At 31.2% G+C, this 25556-nt stretch overlaps 1 protein-coding gene across 1 annotated transcript; it reads right to left on the bottom strand.

Moving 5' to 3' along the window:
- Positions 1-14546: 14546 nt before the first annotated feature.
- On the bottom strand, positions 14547-17342 carry LOC129219370 (uncharacterized). The gene is made up of 5 exons (XM_054853747.1): positions 16349-17342; positions 15825-16133; positions 15268-15359; positions 14789-14910; positions 14547-14706 (listed from the first exon to the last, which is right to left on the bottom strand). The coding sequence occupies exons 1-3, from the start codon at positions 16539-16541 to the stop codon at positions 15307-15309; spliced, it is 555 nt and encodes a 184-aa protein (XP_054709722.1). The 5' UTR covers positions 16542-17342; the 3' UTR covers positions 14547-14706; positions 14789-14910; positions 15268-15306.
- Positions 17343-25556: the final 8214 nt, after the last annotated feature.

The raw sequence follows: 25556 nt of genomic DNA, 5'->3' as shown, positions 1-25556 counted from the left end.
AATTTATTTCCTGTGTTGCATATTGTTTTTGACCACAGAAAATTCCGAAAATTGTTTAAGAGATCAAGGATTTCATTGTTAGAGAGTGTAGAAAAGCATTTATCCTTTACATATTTAACTGCATTGATTACTTCCAGCGCTATTGCTGATTGATAAGTGTCCAGTGGCAGCAACAACAAAATTTTTATCAATGACTATCAGTGCATATCAGTGGATCCACATCTGCTTCTTTTGTCATTTTGTCAAATACTTTCACCCATAAGACTGGTTTTTTGATTGCGTTATGATGTGAAACAAAAGGGGCAAAACCTTCTTTTTAAATAATGTACACACTGTATTTTAAAATTCCCTCAAAAAACGGAAAATGTACTGGCAGCAGAGTTGCCGACCATTTTCCGTTTCTTTACAGAAGTGGTGTTTTCCGTTTTTATTACGGATGCTTTCCGTTTTTTCATACTGACACTTTCCGTTTTTATCACGCACATTTTCCGTTCTCAATCGGAATATTTTCCGTTTCATGAACTGATGTTTTCAGTTTATTATATAAATATTTTCCGTTTTATGAACTGATGTTCTCAGTTTTTAATATAGATATTTTCCGTTTCATGAACTGATGTTCTCAGTTTATTATATAAATATTTTCCGTTTTATGAACTGATGTTCTCAGTTTTTAATATAGATATTTTCCGTTTCATGAACTGATGTTTTCAGTTTATAATATAAATATTTCCCGTTTTATGCACGTATATTTTCAGTTTAATAAAACTATTATATTGAAAATATAGCTGGGCAATTAAAGCATAATGAATTAACATTTGCAGATTTTAAATGCCCATATATATATATATATATATATATATATATATATATATATATATATATATATAAATATATATATATATATATATATATATATATTTAAACAGCAAAAAAAAAAAAAAAAAAAGAAAGAAAGAAAGAAAGAAAAGCAGTTTTATTAGAGCATTTACACGAATTTCTTCATTACCTTCCAAAAATTTGTGAAACATCCTAAAAGTGAGGAAACACATTTTTACTATGCAGAAACTATCTTTCTCTTTCGAAGGTATAGAGGGAAGATATAACAGCATCTGGGAATTTATTTGTTTCGCATTTTATTATATTGAAATCTTTTATCAAGAAACAATTGCAAAACATATGAAATAAACGCAAATCATACCAACTGTTTTTTTCTTTTTTAAATCAGTCCTTCACAAAAAATACCCTCCTCCCCCCCCCCCCGCCAAAAAAAAGAAAACAGTTCCTGTAGTTAATTGTGCGATGTTTTATTTAACAATAACTGTCATAAAATTTAACTTTATCAAAATTATTGAAACTTATCAATTGTGAATATTTAACATTGTTTTCAATAAGACAAAAACATTTATTACAAGTACAAAATCATTTATTGCAGATCTTGTGCTACCAATTTTTAACATTATTTGCTTGCACCAATTTCAAATTAACAGTTTCCTTTGCTGTCATCATCAATACCATTGTTATTTCTGCACTCATATATAGAGATCAAATCATAAGTACAACTGGGCCATCTTTCGACGATTCCAATTTTTCACAATTAATGTCACAAACCTAAAATACAAGAATAAGAGTATCAACGCATTATATCAAAAATATTTAACACATGGACTTTTTATTGAGTAAATTACCAAGTGTCATGTCATTAACATGCAGATGAAAAACATCACAATTACCTACGGTAGAATATTCGACTACAATTTTTCTTGACAACGAGGTAATACGCTGACGGTAAGCTAAAAAAGTAGTCAACAGCACTGTGTCGAAATTTGAACAGAAATTAAGCATCTTACTTTAGAAACAGTTAACATATATATATATATATATATATATATATATATATATATATATATATATATATATATATATTTGCAATATTTTTTTTTTAAATTAATACTTTCAATTTTACAAGTGGCAGTGTGGAGTAGTAGATATGTTAGAATTGAACGTGCCAGCCAATAGCTCAAAAACAATTCTCGATCTCTTCTAATTCTCGGCTAGCTATAGTTGGGGCGAACCTCACCTGGCAGCCAAGTAATACTGAGCTTCGGATGTGCTTAGCTTTCACAATGCTTCCAGGTTAAGTTTGCCCCAACTATAGTAAGTGTAACATTTTATTTGCTAACTCAATTTTTGTACTGAACCTCCTTACTTGACTCTCAAGAAACAAAACAAAACTTATCCATGAAAAAATAATATTTTTGCAGGTTATAAGAATTGTTTCGAGCATATTAATTAATAACTTCTAAAGAACTGTCATGAAAGGAATCATGAATTTGTGAATCACAATAAATATAATGGAGTTGTACCTGGATGTTTTTCTACTATATTCTATCCCCCCCCCCACAAAAAAAAATTCATTATTTTTTTATGTTTATAATTTGTCCTTGTACTGTGCTTTCAATCTCCTTTTGCATTTATGTGGAAGAATACAATAATGCACAATTCCACAAAATCGTATAAAATTGCAGCTAGTGCGGAAATAATTTCAACTACGAGAAGACAACTTTTTCAATGTATATGTTATAGTTGAACTCAGGTCAACGAGAGCCAAGGTTAGCCCTTCTTAGTTTGGTCGCCTTAACCCCTCCCCACATAAAACTGTAAAAATTATATTATTCCGATTCTGACTGATCAGGTTGACATGGCCTCTCATTGGTGCACTGATAAATTGAGTCAAATTTCAACTCGCATATTATACACCTGGGAAAAGTGAAAGTTGTTTGTTCGTTTATGATACTTCTTTACAGACAACCCCGCTTTTAAATGTTTGGGACGGGATGATTTTTTAATTTGCTGAATGATACTCTGAATTTTACCGAATGATAAAATGCGAGCATGAACACAAACGTGCATCTAATGAGAAGAGACATTAAACATCACTATTTAAAATTTTCAAAGTTTTGCAGTGAAGTGTCCAAATTTACAGAATCATCAGAAAAAAATTGTCGACTTAGAGCATTTATGGTAGGTCACAGTGACCTCCCTTCAGGGTGCCGCTTCCAGTGGCGTTTTGAAACAATGAAGATATTACAACGGCAATGATCTTAGACCGGTGTCCATACATTGGCGCTTCGATTTGTAGTTGGTGCTTAACCAATGCATTGGTTAAGAGAAAAATTTGAAACCGATTTAACAATGCAGAATTTACACTGGTGTTTGACGATGTATCGATCCAACGTCCAGCTCTAATGCATATGTAACAAAACATGTTTTATACTTACAATTCGCATCGGACTTCCCTTTTCTGTTCAAGGAGTTCCGTTCACTCAGTTGCACGTTTGAATCCACGTTCCATCAATAATTCTCCGGCTCACTTTGGAAGGTTCCAGCGCTGAGAGGGTGCAAAGTGGACAGCATCTGGAATGTTAAATAAAGTGCTTAGAATAATATGATTCAAAGTTTTCAAAATAATGTTTTTTTAATGATTGATACACTTTTTTTATATTCATTTCCTTAAAAAATTATGTATAATATTCATTAATATAGATAACAAGCATTTTAAAATTTGAAAGAGGGGGGGGGGGGCAGAATCAATGTTTAAAAGTTTTCTTGAAAACCCAAGTAGTTAACTAAAACTAGATGCTTCAACTTTTTAATTGAAATCTAATCAATAGCAAGAAGCAAGTTTATTCAGACATAGTTGTTATTCATATAAACTCAAATAAATTAATAATAATAAAAAAAACAGTAGTATTTTAAGTAATAAGCAATATCTTTACATTAACCTTACATGTAGGCAGAAAATGTTCTTCAATAACAGTAAAACAATCAAGACAAAATGGTGTCCTATCTAACAATTACTTAGTTATGCGAAACAATTTTGTAAAATATCCTCTTAGCAAACAAAAGTTTTTTATATTATTGGAAGTTTTGTAATTTTAAAAACTTGTCACGATGTTTTAAAGTTTAAACAAAGGTCTGCGAGAAATTGAATGTTCAAACTAGATAAAAACTTGTTTTTAAGCAGCAATCATCGTTACAGAATTCAAAAAGTATTTATTTGTAGTAAAAATGCAAACACTCACCAGCAATCAATCCCGGATGAGAAGATACCAAAAAATTCCTCCTCGGCGAGAGCGATTTCTGACCGCTACGGCATCCGCCATTGCTGCAAGATAAACAAACCGTAGCCTACGAACAAACACTCGAAGCATTTCAGTTAATGCCGTATTTGATCGAAACAATTTAATGTTGATGGAGAAGAGGAAAACGATCGAAAAATGTTCAGTATTTCAGTCATGGAGACTCCATGATTTCAGTATACATACATTTCCATGCACGAAATAAACAACGTGCTTCACCGCCATCACTCATTTGTTGCCATTTCTCTGTACTAAAAAAAAAATCTTCTACGCTGGAGATATTCCGTTTTTTCACGGATTAAGGCTCCCTCTAACGATCGCATACGGACATGTTCTGTTAGTGCGCAAAAGTAAAAGAAAATTTCCAGTAATTCCATGAAAAGTTCCGTTTTCAATCCAGAACGGAACGTTTCTATTTATAAGGGGAAATTTTACAGTAAATTTACGGAAAAGCATTAGTAAATTAAATGAAGCAATTTTACAATGCATAGAAAGAGTTTTTGATCGAGATTTCCAAGTATGTCTACCACCCATGAACAAGCAGACAACATAAACAGTTTCTATTGCAATAGAGATAATTCGTTACTTTCACAAAAGCTGGAATCAGCAACAAAATTACTTTAAAACCACAACAACCGGAGAGCATTCCCTGTCCAGTGGTTACTCGTGAGCTCTTTTAATAGAAGTTTAGAGAGTACAAAATTCAAAAATCAAATATACAGATAAGACACTATAGAAGTTATTTTTTAAATATTTTAAAAATTTGCAAATAAAACAGAAGACACTACACAAGTAACTTTTAAAGTTTTTTCTTAATTTTTAATTTTATTTAATTATTTATTTTTGAGGCAAAGAACTTCTGTTTTTCATTGAAATTAGGTATGGAGTTTATCGCGTTTCTTTTTCAACTGAGAGAATGGTCAGAATGCTTAGTCTTTGATTCGATCAACCCTCCTCCCCCCTCTAGTTACTCTTAAAAATAATGTTTTCATGACATCATAGGAACAATGATTAAAACTGGAAAAGGATATGCATCCTAAAATGTGTAAATGCATCCTAAACTTATGTACCAATTGAGTTCGTTTACCGTGCATTAAGTTAATTCTGTTAACACGCACACATGACAGCAAAACGTAGTCGCGAGCTAAGCATCGAAATATTTTAATAAGTAACTAAATATGGCAACATTTCGTAATATAAATGACAAAAAGTTTGTAGGATTTGAATGTCATACCAGTGGTGCTTTTCTCCTCCCACTTCTCGCACGTTTTTGCAACCCTAAGCTGAAACAATATCTGCTAGTGTATTTTAATCATCTTTTATTGCAATTTATAATGAGATAATTTTCCCGTTTTCCTTGAGGATGCTCTAACTCATGAGAACATATAAGAGGAGCCGCCACAGGGCCACGTCAATGATTTTGAAGTGCCCTTCTCAATCAAAATTATTACCACGTAATGATAATTCTCTAGTATTATATTTTCATCCATATTTTTAATGTCTTTTAATTCTTAAATTTAATTATTTTATTTCTATTTAACACAAACTGCCGAATGGCAACACGTAATTAAAAAAAGTGAAAAAGACGCACGAGATCGTGTTCCACGAATTTGGTCTTGAGAAAATAAAAATGACGACTTCTTGAAGTATATGTGATGTAAATAAAGTTTTGTCGATTTTTATAAAATAATGGAGTCAAATTCTTATACAAAATTAGGGTGTTGTTATAAACCTTCACAACACTCTCAATTTCAATGCGTCATTTTTGTCCTTAGTTAACTGTGCAGGCACAAAACCTGCATGAAGGAAGAGTTGCTGCGATTGTTTTCTGTATGTTTCAGCATTTAGTTTTATGACTGAAGCAATAAAGCACCTGCAGGATGATTCCAGGAAAAGTTGTCCCGGTACTTTGAAATATTTTATTTATAATGTAAGATGGCTACAAATCTTACTTTGAGACTAAAAACGTGTGTCCCTTTTAATTTCAACATCAGTTTTAAGATAAAAGCATTTTTCTATCAGATTTTGGCCATATTTGACAGCGCACAGACAGCGACAAGAAAAAATAATTATTAAATAAAAATAAAAATCCCGACTGCTTAAAAATTAAAAAAAAAATAAATAAATAAATAAAAAAATAAGCCTAGTAGTTTAGAATGTTATTAAGTCCTTCTGAATAATTACACCATTGGAACAGTTTTATAACCGATACACTCATAAGACAAATAATAAATTCAAAAGCAGAATAGAAGGATCAACAGTCGGGGTAATTCCTTTATGACCAATCAAGGAACTACGTAAAATTTGAATGGACCCCGACTGTTGATCCTTCTATTCTGCTTTTGAATTTATAATTTGTCTTTAGTGTGTGTCGATTATAAAACTCTTACAATGTTGTAGTTATTAGGTAGTACTTAATAACATTCTAAACTACTCTGCTTTTTTTTTTTTTACGTTTTTTACGTATACTTATAATACGTTATTAATTACAGAAAATACTCAGATCATTCGCTTTTAGTCACACGGGTTACGCAAAAAGTTGTTTAGTTTTTCTTCAAAGCTAAATTGGAGTGCTAACAGAAAAATATCTCACATTAGAAACAAACCTGATACATGAATAATATAACTTATCTTTATCCTTATTTATACTTATCGTTTGGAAGGAAAATATTTAGGTTTTTTTTTTTAAAGATGTCACACGCGTAACGTATGGGATGGTTTTCATTACGTGTTGCATCATCACGATTAAGTAAAAGGAGGGTGGCAGTTTTAAATAATTAATGAGAAAATATCGTATGCTTGCACTAAAATTATGTTTTTCGCGTCCCCCCCCCCCCCCGAAGACTTGATCAACGTAAACATTTTGTTTTTTAATGACATTCTACCAAAATTTTAAACTTTAAGATTTAACTCAATTTTTTAGTAAAGAATATCACAATTTTGAGATATTTGAATTAAAATATTACACACTGTAGGGTCTGGTGGGGTAAAGTGGTCATAAAATCGTAGGTTTTCAACTTAAGTGGATATTAAATAAAATAAATTCTTTTAACACTTAAACTTTTTTTGTTGTTATTTTACATTGCATTATTAAAGAACACAATACATAGAATTTCAGGGAAAAAAATATTGATTTAAGTAGTTTTATAACAGTTTCATTTCCCTATGTATTTATGACCACTTTACCCCATGGGGTGGGGTAAAGTGGTCATAGCGTGGGGTAAAGTGGTCATAGTTAAAAATAGATGCAAAACCGTTACAAATAACCGTAATATTTGTACATTTCTATTATTTTTATAGTTACAAGTATATGCACGAGTATATGCGAGTATACATAAGAATGTATACGTGATTACCTACAGTATACGTGTCTACAAGAGTATATACGCGTATAAACGAACATCATGTGCGTGTATGCACTTGTATCTCGAGTATATACATGCATATCTGAGTATATGCGTGTATAGTAGACATATATACGCATATATAGGTATACATGCATACATATACGGGTATACACGAGTTATTTCGAGGACACACAGTGCGTGTTTGTACACGCCTACTCACGTACGTACATATGGAAGCAACGAGTGTTACACGTATGTTTACGTGTAAACACGATTATGTACCAGTATAGACGTGTATGCGTACATTTACGTGTATATCAGTACATGTATGTATACACGAGTATATCCCCTAATACACATGTATGCTTACAGAGTGAATCCAAGCTCTGGAGCAAAGATCAAAGGGGTGTGAGAAGGGAGGATACGAAGGAAAGAATAATAATGAACTTATGATCGCTGACGCGCTACATGCACACTAAGCCAGAAACTGATGGATGCAAAACAGGTCACAAATTTGTTACACAAAGATGATTTTACCTGACCAGATGGTGACGTGATGGTTAGGCGCTGGCCTTGTACGTCTGTGGAATCGGGTTCTGACCTGGTGATGCCGGTCGGTGGATTTTCGAGATGCAGAAACTCATCAGCGGCCATGTCGTATAATTATGCGGCATGTAAAAGATCTCTATGGTATTCGTTTTGATTAGAATTTCTTAGGTAAAAATCAAATTCCTACTGCAATTTCGCATCAAAGAGAGCCCAGATGCCTCCACCTGGTGGAAACTGGGCGTCAAAAAAACTGTGTCATACATCAGCGCCTTAATGGTGACACATGAAAGACTGATGTATTGTAGGGGAGCGCACTAGGTCTGGTTATGGCCCAGACGCCTCTTCAGGTAGGACTCTTATACAGCCCCATTGGGGAAAAAAAGATGATTTTAACCAACATTTTAGTTTTTAAGAATTATTTAGAGCAGATGTTAAAGTTACGGCCTGTAGTAGCTCTAATACACGCATCGCAACAAAGGCACAGCGACTGTTGAAAGTTTTTCAAAAGTCTCATTATTGCAACAGAGAGTGCTTTGTGATTGCGACGCATGTATTACAGCAGCCGGCCATAAATTTCATCAATCACTTTAACACTTTCTTAAGACCTAAAATGATGCGTAAAATTGTCTTTGTGTAATAAATTTGTGACCTGTTTTGCATCCTTTAGGTTCTGATTTTGCGTGCAAGTAGCGCGTCAGCGTTGTGTTTGTGAATATATGTTTCTTATGATTCTTGCTTCTTCTACTCCCCTCTTACATCTTTTAAGAATTTGCCCAAGAGTTTAAACTCACCCTATATACATGTATATCATGTGCTTGTGTGTAAGTGTCTGCTCGAGTTTCGAGTACGTACGCGTATATACGTGTCTACCTGAGTATATAAGTGTTCGCATATGTACGAGTATAAGCGGGTATATACGTGTATCGATAGTCGAATGTAAATCTTTATAGACAAAAAATACTTGCAGTTACCCATATACTACGCGTTTATTGGTGCATTTATGTTAATACATATATATACGTGCCTACACGAGTATATGAGTATGCATACGCATATACTCGTATATTTAACCCTGTTTATTGTAAAAACAATACATATTAAGTGAAATTAATATTTCATTTATGTCTGCCTCATACTTAAAGTTTAAGTGACGTTAAAAGGACAATATTCGTTAAGCCTAATATTATGACCACTTTACCCCATCTTACTTAAATTGTTCTAAAAAATTAACCAAAATAGATTCAGCTAACTGCTAATGAGTAAGAGTTCTTGAGACATGTAGGAAGCTTCCTGTGCAGTCAATCTGTTCATAATTCTAACAAACAAAATTTTCCAAGAAAGTTAAAAGAGGTGTTTACATTTTGAAATTTTTCATATTCACACAAAATATTTTATTTTACCAAATAAAATTTTGCCAGTTGTGAAATTTTGTATTCAAAATGTAGTTTTTAACTGCTCTATCGTAAAATAAAATTTTCACATTCATTCGAACATTTATTTCCAAGCTATAGCCATTTATTGGACGTATGACCACTTTACCCCATTGACCACTTTCCCCCACTAGACCCTATTTATAAACTACTTGTATTATCTAAAACACGTACGAAACTAGAAAAACTTAAAATATAATCCTTTGAGGTACTAACAGGTACAACAAAATTCAACTTATGTTTCATATTTCTAACTCAAAACCTGGAGAAATATTTTGCAGCTATAAAATTATTTTTTTTTTACTTCCTTAGAGTCAAATATGAACTTAATTTCAAATTTTCTGAAATATAGTAAGCTCCCAATTATCCACGGAATAGGGTGGCACGGTAACCGCGGATACGTGAAATCCGCGAATAATCTGATAATAGATTAAAAACGATACTACTGTATACAATAGCTAAAAAATATGAATAACACTCACACATACATTTAAATTACAGATTTAAACATTGCATTTACTAATATTGAATGTAAAAAATATATGTAAAAGTTAAAAATGAACAATATCAATTGTGATATGCAGAATGCAATCACATTTTAATTTCTATTTTTATCGTTCCCACTGTAGAATGTGAGTCATGGGAATCGAACCGTTACCCCCCCCCCCCCCCCTATGAAACCTGTAATGCTCCCCGTCTTTTGAAAGCTCTAGTGCCGAATATTAAATTTGGGCACATAGTTTATTTGGTATAGCAAAATGAGAAAAATGAATACCTTTGTCATTTATGTCAGTTACTAGCTTGATACTGTTACTCAATTTGTACATATGTGAGCATGTCAATAATTCTGTTGTAGCTATCTTGTAGTCGTATAGTCATAATTATTCAGTCATATTAAAATTCTAAGGATTTCCAAATGTTGTGTGTTTATGCTTCTAGTTTAGTTTTAACTTGGAACATTAGCTCAGCAAAGAATGCGCGAAATTAGATCTTATCTTTTGTAGGATCTCTCGGGCTGAATTAAAAAAAAATTTGAACTTTAAATGCTTTACTGCATACTCTGTAGGAATGACGAAATTTTAATTTTTTTGGTTTGATGTAACTGTAATGTGTGTGTTTTTTTTTATTGCATGAACTCTGCAACCACTTATAGCAATATTATGAGTACTGGTACCATGTATGAAGGGATGGTATGCGTGAAATGCAATTGACCTGTACACCTAGAAGTAAATCAGAATGGTTCATCAGTGTGGTGAGATAAAACTGATTTATCAATTTATATGAATGCAGCATCAACGAGCCAAACATATAGGTGCTATCTACTTGCTTCGATTGGGGTTTTTTTATTTCGTGCAATGACACGGCGCTTGCCTGGGGATTTTATTGTGGCTCGCAAATGTACTAGATACGTCACTTCGGCCATAACAGAAAAGTGTTACCTTTCCCCCGGACCATTGTTCCGCCTGTCAACAAGGGGTTTTTTTGCGGCTTGCAACATCCCACCCCACATCAATCATAAGTTTAAAAAACATTTAATGGCAGTTAAGAAAGATAATAATGTGAAAAGACCAGTGGAAAATCCGAACCGCGGATAATCGGGAGTTTACTGTAGTAATCTTAGTAACATTGAACTAGCGAAGGTTACAAAAACAATCTTCATATGTAACAGGAAATAACCAACATTTTATTGCCCAAATATACAGATTAGTGCATACATATGTGTCGAGGAGCCCCGAAACATATGTATGCCCTGTATTCAATGCAAAATTGTGAGATTTTGAATGTATGTCTTTACAGCCAAAAACTCACAATTTTGCTTTGAAAAAGTGGTTCCTTGAAACATATGAATACAGTAATCTATATTTGTGCTATAAAACGTTGGTTATTTCCTTAGAGAAGGAATAAGTAAATGAAGAGAGCAAGTCCAATGATTTGCTTAGCAAATCATTGGATACCAATCTGGCATTCCCAGACAACCAACCAAATCCAAAAGCCATCTATAAGATATCCATTGGATAAAGCAAGCAGACATCACCAAATCCACTAGACATCCATGCGTGGTGTACATATCCAAGTCAATATCCACCAGAAGGCAGAAAGGTTGCACTTAAAAGACATCCCAGGGAGGTCTGGATATTCAGATCTCTATTGGATATGATATGATCTCCAATGGTTGTTATGGATTTGCGATAGATATCCACGAGAAATGCATTTTTTGTCGATTACGTGGATTAGATAGCCATGGGAGATAGCTATTTAGATAGTTTATAGATATCTAGAATATCCATGTTGTTTACTTTGTGTACTAAGCCTATAAGCAAAATAAATCTGGACATAAAATGCATCCTTAAAATTTTAAATACTTAGTGACTGATAAGAAACATATTATTAAAAAATTTAAATATTTACGCTAATTTATTTAAAATATTTACTTAAGAAAAATTTTGGTTGCATTGTTAACATTTTTAATATTAAAAATGTAACCTATATTTACTCAGATATTAAATGCTATAGGTTTAGTACACTTTATAGTAGTTAAAAAAAATCTTTCTTGACCATTGTCAAATTTAAAATGCACTTCTATTTTACTTAATTTTGATAAAATCATAATTGCTAACTCTAAGCAATAACCTCCTTAATGCAATTTTATAAACCTTATGTCATAAATTGTATTTGATTAATCTTTTAAATTATACTTGGTAATTTGAAGTAGATTTACTAATGAATATGCAAATCTCCCCCCTCCCACACACATAGAAAAATGGTTTTCCAGATAGCAATTCCCTTTCTTGCCTCCTATTTGAAATTTTACATCACTCATTTTATTATTGGAAACTAGTGGCTCAAATATAAATTATAAGTAAAAGAATTTAACACAGGGCATAATACTATAAAAATTAAATTTTTTTTTAATACTTAACAAACTATCAAACTAAAATATAATGATGTGTTGTCGCTAACACGAAACAGATTAAAATTTAAATATTCACTATTACAGATTTAAAATATTTACTTTAAGAAAAATTGTGACTGCATGATTAACATTTAAATAAAAAATCAAATTCTGCATTATATTTTGTAGAAATCATTATTACCAACTCTAAGCAATAACCTCCTTGCTGCAATTTTGTATATTTCATGAACTATATGTAACAAATTTTATTTGATTAAAATTATACTTGTTAATTTGAAGTAACTTTACTAATAATATGCAAATATCCCCGCCCCCCATCAAAAAAGTATTTATCCAGCTATTAATTCACTTTATTCGCAAACACAATAAAATTCTACACAACCGTAATCTTAATAACCTCCATAAAGTTAAAGCCAATTAATCCTATAACTCTATTAAAAGACTTATTTCACCAATGAATAATCTGTTATCTACATTATTGTAAAATCACTCCATAGTTGGCATGTGCATAATTTCATTAAGTGGACTAAAAATTTTACTCCACTACAGCGTATATGAAATTTAAAACATTAGAAAATTTATCTCATCTGTAAAATGCATTAACACATTTTTCATGTTTAAGGACAATATCCCCCAGGTGTTTGCTTTCAAAAAATGCGCCAAAACTCCTCTCTAGTGTTTCGGAGTACTTGGAACAACACTAATGAATACTACATTGAAAAATTGCTCTACAAGGAAACAATTATCAGCCTGTCTTCTGCATCAATTTGCGCATCCTACAAATCTGCATCTCAAAGCCAGACTGACATACATGGAAAGGTTGGGACTATACTCTTATAACACAAGTAACAAAATTACGAATGAATCTCCTTCAATAGAATTACATTGCTGCTATACATTAATAACTTCAAAATTAGTTTATATTATCCTAGTTCTGAGGTACAGATTTGCATTTAACTTAATGTAAGTGGCACTGCTTTTACACATAATGTAAACTAATAAATCCATAAAATCCCACACTCTACACATTTTCTTTCACACTTGTTTTCCAGAAAGCGTCTTGAAAGTAATCTAGATTCAACTTTGCCAAATATAACTTAGGAAAAAAGAACTATACAGCCTCAATTGTCAAGGGACTGGAAAAAATTATTAAGTTGTAACTCAATTATAAATTTCTTTGAATACTCAGCAAGACGTTAAGTCCACTTCTTTCTCTTCCCTCCAGGAAATATTTTAAATCTATGTATTGACAAAAGCAAAAAGAAGACCTACCTTTTTATGCAGCTTCTTTGAAAAATTCTATACAGTGAAGCACCGTTTATACGTTTTTGAAGGGACTGTATGAAAAAAGCGTACAAATGAAAAAATGTATATTAGGTATAGGTTAATGTGTATTAGACTCTACAGGGACCAATTTTAAAAACGTATAATTGATAAAACGTATAAAAGAGACGTATAAACGGTGCTTCACCGTAATTGCACATAACATATTTTTAAAAAAAAACTCCATAAAAAATACAATGAAAACATAATTTACTTTAGAATTTTTTTATTTAGTATTAATGAACATAATTCAATTATCAAAATAATCTAACAGTCAATAGGAACATTATTATTGTCCATTCTCTAAAAGTGATGGGGAGGCATTGTTATCAATTTAATCTTCTTAGAATGTCTGTAACTGGCATGCCTCAGCCAATCTTTGATCGAGGCTTCAATCTCCGAGTCGGTCGCTATACCAAGCACAGGATTATTTCTGGTCGCCACTAAATGAAGAAAAATATATCTTAAAACACATAATAGCACTAAGGCTATATGTAATAGTTGGTAATTTCACCTATTTCAGAGAGAGAGAGAAAAAAAAAAAGTTCTGTTGCAAGAATTATAACTTTTACTTGCACCAAGTCAAATAATTATGAGAATGTTGAAATAAACAATGTGCTATGTATATTAAAATCTGGAAATTACCAATACTAGTCAAAACCAACTCCTCATTTAATGTGAATGGTTTTGGTAAAGAACAGTTTATTGACACAACTTAAATTGAACATCTCTATTCTCTGTATATCATTTTTAAGAATGTAAGTTTTTATAAGACGAAAAAAAAAAAAAAAAGAAATTGCTATATTTAAAAAAAAATGAATGAGTTTGAAAACAAAAATTATACCAAAAACTACTTTCGCTATCTGCAACTCGCAGAACTTAGCTTTGCCTTTAGCCCACAGCCAACTGTAGTGCTGTGCCACAGAATCTGTCAATATTTTCCTTACTATCCGTTTCACAGTTGCCTTGATGGTTGGGCCACCGCAATTCGAAGTCGAATTAATCTGAAAGAATTTAACGATCATACAGAAAAACTTTTTAAACAACAACCACACATAAAACATAAAGCAAAAGTAAGGGCTATACCATAAAACTCATTGCATCGGGATCCAGCAGCGCATTGTCTAAAAGAAACATGTCATCCATCGTCTGTACAGGCAAGTATACTGGTATTATATTTTCTACTACTGCTTTCTCTTGCACTGAAGCTTTTTTTTAAAAAAAGAGAGAAATATAAAAAATAAGCATCATGTCTCATTTAAGTGCTCAAATAAATGTGGTTAAAACACTATGAAGTACAATGTAAAATAACTTCCCAGCACATAGTGATAAAAAAAAAAACTTCATTCATAAAAGCACAAACCAGTGAACCAAAACCAATTGGCTTGTTAGGGTTGAAGAAACAACTGCTTCGGACCTTTATACTGCTCACACTTAGTATATTATATGTATGTAGCAGGCACTTGCAATCCAGTTTTATAAATGAATCAAATTATTGAAATGAACATAAAAACTTCTGTTCAATTTGACTGTCAGGAATAGTTTTGAGATGCCAAAAAACTTACCACTTTGTTGATTTAAGATAGTTTCTTGATTCGCTAGTATTAACTTTTGGTTCTCCTGAACCTTTGCCATTGTTTTGTCAGGTTGAGTAATACTAGAATAATGAGAATAAATACAGAAATGTTCCTTTTTTTTAAATTTGGTATGAACAAGTAACTAATATTTTTGAATTTACATTCAAAGGAAAATCTTATTAAAATCAAATATTCTGTTATACCACATTAATTTCTAGAAAAGTCTACATTAAGAAAGAAACCGATTTACATGGGATATAATATATATAGTTTAGATATAATTTCATAGTTACTAACGAAACATTTGTTATATTACTATCAATGTCATTCAAACAAAAGTTACACATGGCAGGATAAAGTATTCACAGCAAGGACAAAGGGGGTGGCGTAGAAGAGTAATGATATTATTTATTCATTAAGGGTTATTTTAAAACCATTAAGTTTTCATAAAAAAATAGAATGAATTGTAGCACTCAATATACATTAGCTCAATGTTTCGAAAGATAATTTTGAGATATTTGAACACGAAAATGAATAGTACTCACCTGACATGACCTCTGCATTGTTCCCACAGCTCTCGAGTGTAACACTACACTGGGTAGAGTCATCTACACTTTTGCCGGCTTCAGGGGTTACCCTGCAGGCATTGGGCACACTCCTTATCAAATTAGCATTAAATTCGGGAATCCTTATCCCAGTTGTCTCGGTAAACGAGAGGCTTTCTTCTTCCGAGGAGGATGTGCTTAGACGTTGAGGAAACTTTTTCCTCTTCCCCTTCCCCAACTCCTTCTCGGAAGATAAATCTGTATCTTCTTCCGCCTTGTTTAAGTATTTTCGAGCAGTATCATAAGTTGCTTTTCAAAAAAAATGTCACATTATTAGTAAAAATGGCAATACATACACAAAATTGAATGAACTACATGAAAACCAAAATATACAGTGGCAAATTAGAAGTACTAAAATATAAGCAGAATGCCACTTCTAAATATCAACAAATTTTCAACTGATAATCTAAAATATCCAAAAGAAAAGCAAAAATAGAGACATTTTAATCAAAAATGCAACTTACAATACTGTCCCAACACCCGAGCTTCATGGCAGATCCATCCTTTTGACGGTTTTATGAGTTTTTTAACCATCTTTTGCACATCTGTAGTTTTGAACGGTGGCCAAACACACCCGTTCTCAGACAGCCATGTGACAGGAACCACTTCGACTTCATTCGTTTGTGTAAAATTTACTATGGCATAGGTAGCAGGCATAATTTACTCTGAAAACATGATTAAATAATACAAGCAAGAACTATAAGAAACATTCAAGGGTTACTAGTAGAATGGCAAAATTCTGTATCTGCAATACTATGCATTCAAATAACTTTTAATGATTTAATATTAGTTCAATGAAATAAATGTTAAGTCAAATATAAACAAAACAATGGCAGGAATATTAAATCAATAATTAATTGAAATTCGATCAAACAAAAAACCACTCAGTCTTGAAAATGAAGGATGGAAAGCATGTAAAAGACAAATAATGAAAGATTAATTTTCATATTATATAATACAGATGTCAAACCTGTGAGTAATTTGTGATCAACATTCAGAAAATTTATTAAAATATTTGTTCAGTGTAATTAAAGCTATGAATTACAGAAAACTAACCAGGGCAATCACCTTAAATTTTATCAGCGGCAAAATGCATTTATATATATTTTTTTAAATATACCTTATAAAAGAAGTTTTAAATGAATATGGCAAGAACTATGCCCTATATAAAGTAGTCTTTCCTGAAACAAAACAGATCAGCATAAAGAAGAAATCATTAGCAATTTATGGTAAGAAAAAAAACTTACATATAAAATTATGCATTAATGACAATAATTTACAACCAATAGGTTAAACCAAAAAAGAAAATTTTGATCAGAATTTCATTAAGTGGAGAAGCTTTGGAAAATAACAATTAGGAAAAGCATAAATATCAATTCCAATTTACATCTAAAAGCAAAATAGTGTGACAATGGCTTTCATTGAAGTCAATCAAGTTTGAAAAATCTGTGAAACAAAAAGAATGAGCACAATAACATTTCATGAAATAAAAAATTGAATGATTAACGTTGATTATACATAGATGGCAAATTAAAGCAAAAACTAGTTAACAAATAAAAAATGAATTAAAAATTTACAGAAATCATGAGCCTATAATATTACATGCTAAGTCTATTTGTTAGAAATATTCAATCAATGAACAAAATAACTGTTCAATATAATTAAAATATGAGAAAAATTGAAAGTTTTCCCCCCAACAAAACTCTTTTTAAAGAAAAATGCATTATTCTTTTCAAAAAACATGAAAAATGGGTTGGAAAAAAGCGCTCAAGTGCCAATTTTAACTCGGGCATCTTGCAAAAATAATAATACACCTACCAGCAACACTTGAGTTCTAAAAATCGAAAATAGCAAAGTTTTAAAATAACACAAGATTATCACACACACACACAAAAAAAAAAAAAAAAATAAGACACATGGATTCTAGAACAAAAAATTGCAATGTCTTTAGGAAAACACTTGGATTTGAGGAGAGAAAAAAATAGCTCTTAATTTACAAGATCTCTGTAATCAATATTTAAACAATTAATAACGATTCTATCAACTGAAAATATTTGAAAAAAGACAAGCAATTTTTCCTGCCTATTAAATTTTTACTAAAATAAAAATGCAATCAGTTTTAAAATAAAACTTCAAAAAAAAAAAGCAACCAGGAGCAATAATTTCAACAATGCTTGCTGTTCTATTATAAAATCAATAATACAGAGGAAACACATTGAAACCATCACCATGTTTCAGTGCAAGACATTTGCACAATAACAATTGTAATTGATAATAATGTAAGGAAGATACATTCCGGACAAAAACAATATTAAACATAGATGATTTAGCAGGAAAAATATAAATGTCTTTACACTCCCGAAATTTGGATGCTATAATAAAAGTTTCACCATTGGAATTTTTAATGAAATTTTTAATTTCACACACCATACCATCTTTCAATAAACAAAAATTGTTGGGACGAGATATTTTTAAGGAAAATGATTGAAACACTGCTTCTTTAAATTGTGAACCTTGACACTCTGCCAATGTAATATCACTGACAGATGAATTTACTTTGGGGATGGAATTGTTAAGCAAAGACAACCTTCTCTTTGTCATTCTATTCACAATTTGCTGCAATGGTTTTTCAGGTTTTCTCAACGCACGTTTAAACACCTTCATATAATTTTCAAATTGAAATGCGCTGAACTCATCCAAAGCACCAAAATTTTCAACATCTCTATGAATATGCAATAAGCCATGAACATTACGAGATATATGTTGTTTGCCATAAAGTGATATAAAACCCTGGACAAAACATCTTAACAAAGACTTAGCATAAGCCAACATAGATAAATATGATTTTGATACTAATATTTTAATTGCACAATGTAACAGTAGAAAATGTTCATACCGGTCTTTCCGCAAAACCTTCGATAAAACCACGGGACCAGTGAACAACAAAAACTGTCGAAACTCTGTAGCTTTCCACCGTTCGAACTCTTTCAAAGATCGAGGTTTTCTGGAGAAGTCATCAGTAAAACAGTTTTTAAGTTTCAACAAATGTATTGAAATACTTTCTACCTGCTTATTACTAAGTCTAAATTTTAAATCATCTTTCAACCACAGTCTTATTAATTTTTTCATGACCCCTAAACATATCAAATGCATGTACTCAAAAGGAACATGCGAAACAGGACAAAAATTATCAATGTCTGAAAGTATGGAGTCACCTTTATGGTGTTTATCATCCGGATCTGGATTTCTGAAATTACCATCGGTTCTCTCAATAAAGTCAACATTAGGGAAACAAACTCTTTTTTGATAAAATTCACCAACTTCAAAACACTTGTTACAACTGGAACGGCCAGTATGGCCTATGATGCACAATATAAAAGCTCTAGCAGGTGCATCGTAAATTAATCCCTTTAGACAGACATCATATGTTTTATCATCAATTAATATAGCATTAGCAATTAGATATTTCATTTCTTTCACAAAATCACTCAAATATTCATTAGCATCTTCTGGTTTGTTATACGAATGATATATACCAATCGGAAACACAGATGAAAAATTTAACGAATAACTCAATGACCCTAAAATTGGCCATAACTGACTGTTAGAACTTTTGGCTATAGGAAGGCCATCAACATTAACAAGTAATTCAATTTTTGAACATTTTAAAAAGGTACTACCAACAGTTTCTACACTACTCCTTATACCATTTTCAATTCCAAAATGATGATAAATGCCAGAAGATACATTTTTAATTGCAACGGACCTAGGAGTTTGCAACAACCCTCTTGCATCATTTGGTAAATCAGACCCAAGTGGATATTTTCTTAATATTTTTAACAACTTATTAACCGAAGTATGAGTTATGTTATCGGAGATTGACCAGTTAACCAATTCGTCTTGTAAATCAAGAGATTTTTCATTATTTCGAGAACAATTAGATAGTTTAACTACACAAGATTCACTGGCAGAACTATCGGGCAAATTTGCAGAACATAAATTTGACTGAACACTAGAATCAGAAGAAACGCAGTTAGAACCATCAGATAAATTAGAAGAAAATAAATTTGACTCAACACTAGAATTGGAATCAACACAGTTAGAATTATAAGATAAATTAGCAGAATACAAATCAAACTCAATACTAGAACTGATATCAATACAATTCTGCTCCGATAAATTTCTAGAAGTTGATGGTTGGTCAAGCGTAACTGGATATTTAACAGATTGCTGTATTCTTTTGTAACTTCTCCAATGCAATCGTTTTTTATTTTAGGCATGTTTATTAAACGAAGTTTAAAATATATAAGGGCTGTATGCTAAAAAAGACCAGTACTAAATCTAGAAATATAAAAACCCATTATTCTTGCAATCATTATTATACAATCTAGTTATGCTAAAGAAGATTAGTATTAAAACCATAAAAACTCATTTCTTACAGAAAAAATCACCTTCAAAAAATTAATCAAGAGTATCCGTATACACCAAGTTATTTTAAAACACAACAGTAGTGGTTGAAGCTACATTGTTCTGCATTGTTTATACCATCATATATGGAAAAATAACGCCATAACATGAAATTATGGGCAAATTTAAAAAAGGTAATGCTAGAAATGAGCAGTACTTAAAACAAGGGGAAAAAACACCGTTCGCATTATTCTTACAATAGTTTTAATAAGCTTGACAAGAACACTATTGACCTAAATTCATGATTCATGAATAGAATAAATTACGTTGAGTTAGAAAAGAGTAGTATTAACAAATAAATGCAGCTGAAAAAAATAAGTAATGGTGTGGAAAAGATCAATCAACAAATAATCACGGCTAGAAAAAATTACATTATGCCATAAAAGAACATCGTTAACACTAATCTATCTAGAAAAAAAAAGTCTACATTAAACAAAATAACATAATTTATAAAGAATCATTCTAAATAATTTACCAACTGAAAATTGTACAAATTCAGAGATCGTGCAAATGGTTGAAGTGACCAGTGCAACTGAACTACAAGCTACAAGCCACGTTTTTCCAAAAAAAAAAAAAAAAAAAACCACGAGTAGGAAAGTTGATTAAAGTTGCAGTTTATTCCCAGTTTGGAGCACATATTAAAAGAGAAGAAAAAACACTTATCATTTTTCAAATATTTAAAATATGACAATTTTTCCGCAAAGGTCTGATGAGTATAAACAATCTAGCAATATCCAAAATTTAAACATCTCAGACGCATCCTAAAAGTAGATATACATGGGCATTTACATGACCAAATATGGGATATCGAAGAGTCATCCATATGCTATCCGAATATCCACATCCAAAACATGTAACCGTTTGGATATCTTTTAGATGTACGAGAAATCCATATCCATAGATATAACCAGATCTAGATATCCATCAGCTGTGTGTCAAATCCAATGGATATTTGGATATGTCATGGACCTTTTTAGATGTCTAAGAGATAATTGTGATTGTCTGGGTTAATTCCAAGTCAAGCGACTCAACCACGAATGGTGTACGTGAAACTTGCGAAAGAAATCTGATTTTTTTCCAGTGCTTTGCTTTAAAATCTATCACGTGACTTGGTATCTGTGCTTCACGAATGTAAGTCTTCACTCCCTCCATTTTGTCTCTTCTCAATGGTTATTTCTTTTTACCTCTCCTTTCGCAGGTATTTATTTATTTCTTAATATATCATATGTATTCAAGCACCAATCCATATTTTGATGACCTAAGCATTTACTATGAAAATGAAGTTATTCATTTATCCTTCAAAAGATTAAATAACAACGAACGGTTGAAACGCTTTCAAAAGAGAACCGAGCTAGCAGTCTGAACATTTCAAAGGTTTTAAATATGTAAATATCTCCTTTTGACACCTGAATACATAACTTATAATAACAATGGCGAATAAATAAGTAACATAATATTGAGCTTATTGTCCATTTATCGAATTCCAGGCGTAAAAGAAAAAGTTAGTTAAGCAATTAAATCGAGGCAGAGATTATTTGTGTTATTTATTTGAAACAATATGTTAAATCATGAAGTAAATAGCCTTTTGTTGTCTGAATGCTTATGATACAGTTGTATTCAATGAATTCAAAACTTAAGAATTTGGGAAAATATACACAGAAAAATAAATTAAGTGATCAAGTAAGACTCTAAATTCAATAAACGATCTTTTTCAGCATCAATAAATGCATTTTAATAGCATTCACTAGTTCAAACATTCTTTACAATTTATCTTTTATGCTTATCTTTTGAATCTCTAATATCAATGGATTTGTAACATGAATATTAAAAATGTCCAACACTAAATTTTCAAACACTTAGAAACTAATTCGAACTGTTCTGTCTTCACTGTTCACTGTCTTCACAAGAAATATTTTAAATTCAAATACATGGTAAATAATAGCCATTTGACTAGCTCAAATAGGGGGCTGTCCAAAATTGATACCACGCTTTGAGGATTGAGGATTGAGGGAGGAGTCGTGAAAATGTGACAGTTTGTGACAAGGGGGAGGAAGCGGGTTATCAGGAAATGTGTCATCACAATGCTTTATAACAATATGTTTTTGAAAAATAACGTGACACGAGACAAAGAAAGGGGAGGAGTAAAATGCAGTGTGAAATTTTTTGAAAAAAAGCGGAGGAACAAAATGTTGAAAAAAAATGTGACACCATATATATATATATATATATATATATATATATATATATATATATATATATATATATATATATATATATATATATATATATATATATATATATATATATATATATATATATATATATATATATATATATATATATATATATATATATATATATATATATATGCACAGCCCCTATATTTTTTAGAAACTTCAAGAAAATCAAATTTAAAGAAAAAAATATATGCTTCATTTTCATTTCAATTGAAGGGAGAAAAACCATCTATATTGTGTACTCGATCGCAATTTTGCTGACATATTTTCAGATACTTAAATAGTGTTGAACAATTTTCAACTGTGAACAAATTTCTACCCAATGTGAAAGGAGGAAAACGATATAATAGACGATATGTATTGCAGAAATAAGTGATACAAAAATGTAGGAATATGAAAAGACAGTATCGAAATATAAAGGAAAAAGTTTCAATTCGTATATTCGTAGTTACAGCTATTGATGAACTACGGATATTGATATTTCTTATGAATAAGTATCAATCTTTTTCCTTTTGATCATAGCTTAGGGCAGTAGTATCCTAAGATAACTGGAGGTAAAGGTGATATTACATTTCATATGAAATATTTCAAAGACTACATAAAACCAAAATGAAATGTCTAGGCAACAAAATCGAAAGAACAAATATGACTTCAATACGTACACAAAAATAAGACCAAGAAAAAAATATATGACTTGTGTAACATAAACAAAGACTCAGTTTCGATTCTAATCGAGAAATCTATGTTCTTCAATTTCGTTTCCCCGCCCTTTCGGGGTCTTAGTACAGAATGAAGCTTGGATTACTTTAATGGAAAAAAACGGCAAGCGAAAGCAATAAAAGTTCTCATTTTACTTTCGGATGGCGAAAATCAGACGATTCAATTCGCAAGCGAGATAAAGATGTTATAAAAAATGTCTGCATCTAAATGATAAAGTGCGTAATCCGTGGAAACAACAATCCTTTGCTGAAGCAAGTTCTGCGCATTCATCGCTTGAGGGCTCTAATACCTTAGTGGACACTTGCGAATACAGTACAATACAGCGAAAAAAAGATAAAAAATAAATTCAAATATTTCAATGACTCTATTTCGTAGCCGATAGTTATCAAACTTATTTTTAAAAAAGAATAGCACTCATCGCCAGCATTTTCTTACAGAAAGCACTTTAAAAAACTAATTGTTTCAAAATATTATCTGGGTTGCTTTTTTAAAAAATAGAGTAATTAATAAACGTGAAACAATTTAGATAAAATCAATTTAAAAATAGCAACAGAATTTCCACAGTAGTTTGCTAATGGGAGTTTCATCCAAGAAGCAGTGGGTGGGGGGGGGGAGGGCTGTAAAGTCGCAGCTCCTTCTGTCCACCTGTCGAATAGAATTTTGAGGTAATTTTCTTTTAATGATTGATACTTTCTTTTTTATTGTAAAACGTATTTAAAACTTTGTTTCGAAAAAAGTGTTCAACTGTTAGAATTAAAAAAAAATAATAATAAATGAAGAACTGTCTAAAAATGTTTATTTAATGTTTGTATTTAAAAATATGAATCAATTGCTAACAAATTGATTGTAAAATTTTACTTATGATAGCGGTGTATATAGATAAGTAGAAGCAGCTTTTGCTTAAAAAAAAAACTGAAGATTTCCATTTAGTAACATTCTAGTTTGCACGTTAAAAGTTTAAAACCTACCTTACTAAATAGCTTTATATGAAACATTAACATTCTTCTGAGGGGATAGGGAGGTGCAAAATTCAAAAGTATTATTTTGGAAACTCATCGGAGCACCCCCCCCCCCCCCCCCCCCAAGAAATTTAAAAGATCCTCAAAACCAGTAGTTGGAAAAACTGCATTTTTCTTTTGTAGCGAACTACACACAACTACAGCTCCTTTTTTTTTTTAAATGTAGCTACTGCAAACTACTTTTGAAAAGTAGTCGCTACTTCGCTTCTTTAAAATATTAAACAAGGTAAAAAGCATATATACGCTGACCGTTTGAGTATTGAAGGGAAAAATGGTTTAGTGGAGGTGGAATCGAAAAGTAGTTTAGATTAATGAATTAGATTACTTGAGCGTGGAGTATTACTTAGAATTATCTACACGCTTTCTTTCTCTCTCTCTCTCTCTCTCTTTTTTTTTTTTTTTGTTAATTTTTCCTTTTGCGATTTTTATCGCCTTCTTCGTCCTTAAAAGGCAAAATAATTCAACGTCCAAATTTTTAGTCATTTCTTTTCAACGAAGATTTAATTCAAGAAGTGTAACTCGACTGCACTTGAAAGTGTAAATAGAATCACTCATAATTTTATTCAAATTTAACGTAAACGTAAATATACATAAAATTAAATAGGTGATGAAAAACAGAAGACTTTAATAAACTTGTTTTTAATTACTTCATCTGTTTAATATAACTCTTAAGATTTTTAAAAAATGATCATGGAGAATTCAAATTTACTTTGACTGTTCTCCTTGCTTTTAATAAAGCAATTACATTTTATTAAATCATGAAGTAAACTTAAAAGTCAATAAACTTGTGATATCTTTTAAAATTTTCAGTAGATTTGATTAAGTGTAGGACTTTTTCCTTCTTCAAAAAACCGTTTTACTAAGAATATTTATTCTGCAGATAATTTGAACATTCAGTCTTCATAATCTTCACCGATATTAAGTTTAATTAGATGATCTTGTTGTTCCGAATAATGCTCAGAGAAAATGATGTGAAATACAATAAATCCATGTTGCTTTTATAAACTTAAATGATGCATTCTATTATTTCATTGTTCGAAAATAAAGGGTTATTTTTGATTTACTCACACCGAAACTCATACATACACACGCACACACACACGCACACACACACACGTATCATAGCATCATGCTATATGTATGGAAAGTAGTAATAAAATGAAATTTGTTTACTGAAAAAACATTTATAACGTTATACTTCTTTTAACAAGAAGCAGGTAAAATTTATC

The sequence above is a fragment of the Uloborus diversus genome, chromosome 3, assembly GCF_026930045.1.
Source record: "Uloborus diversus isolate 005 chromosome 3, Udiv.v.3.1, whole genome shotgun sequence".
In the NCBI taxonomy this organism is placed as follows: Eukaryota; Metazoa; Arthropoda; class Arachnida; order Araneae; family Uloboridae; genus Uloborus; species Uloborus diversus.
The sequence above is the reverse complement of the archived record's forward strand: the minus strand, read 5'-3'. Positions and strand labels throughout refer to the sequence as shown.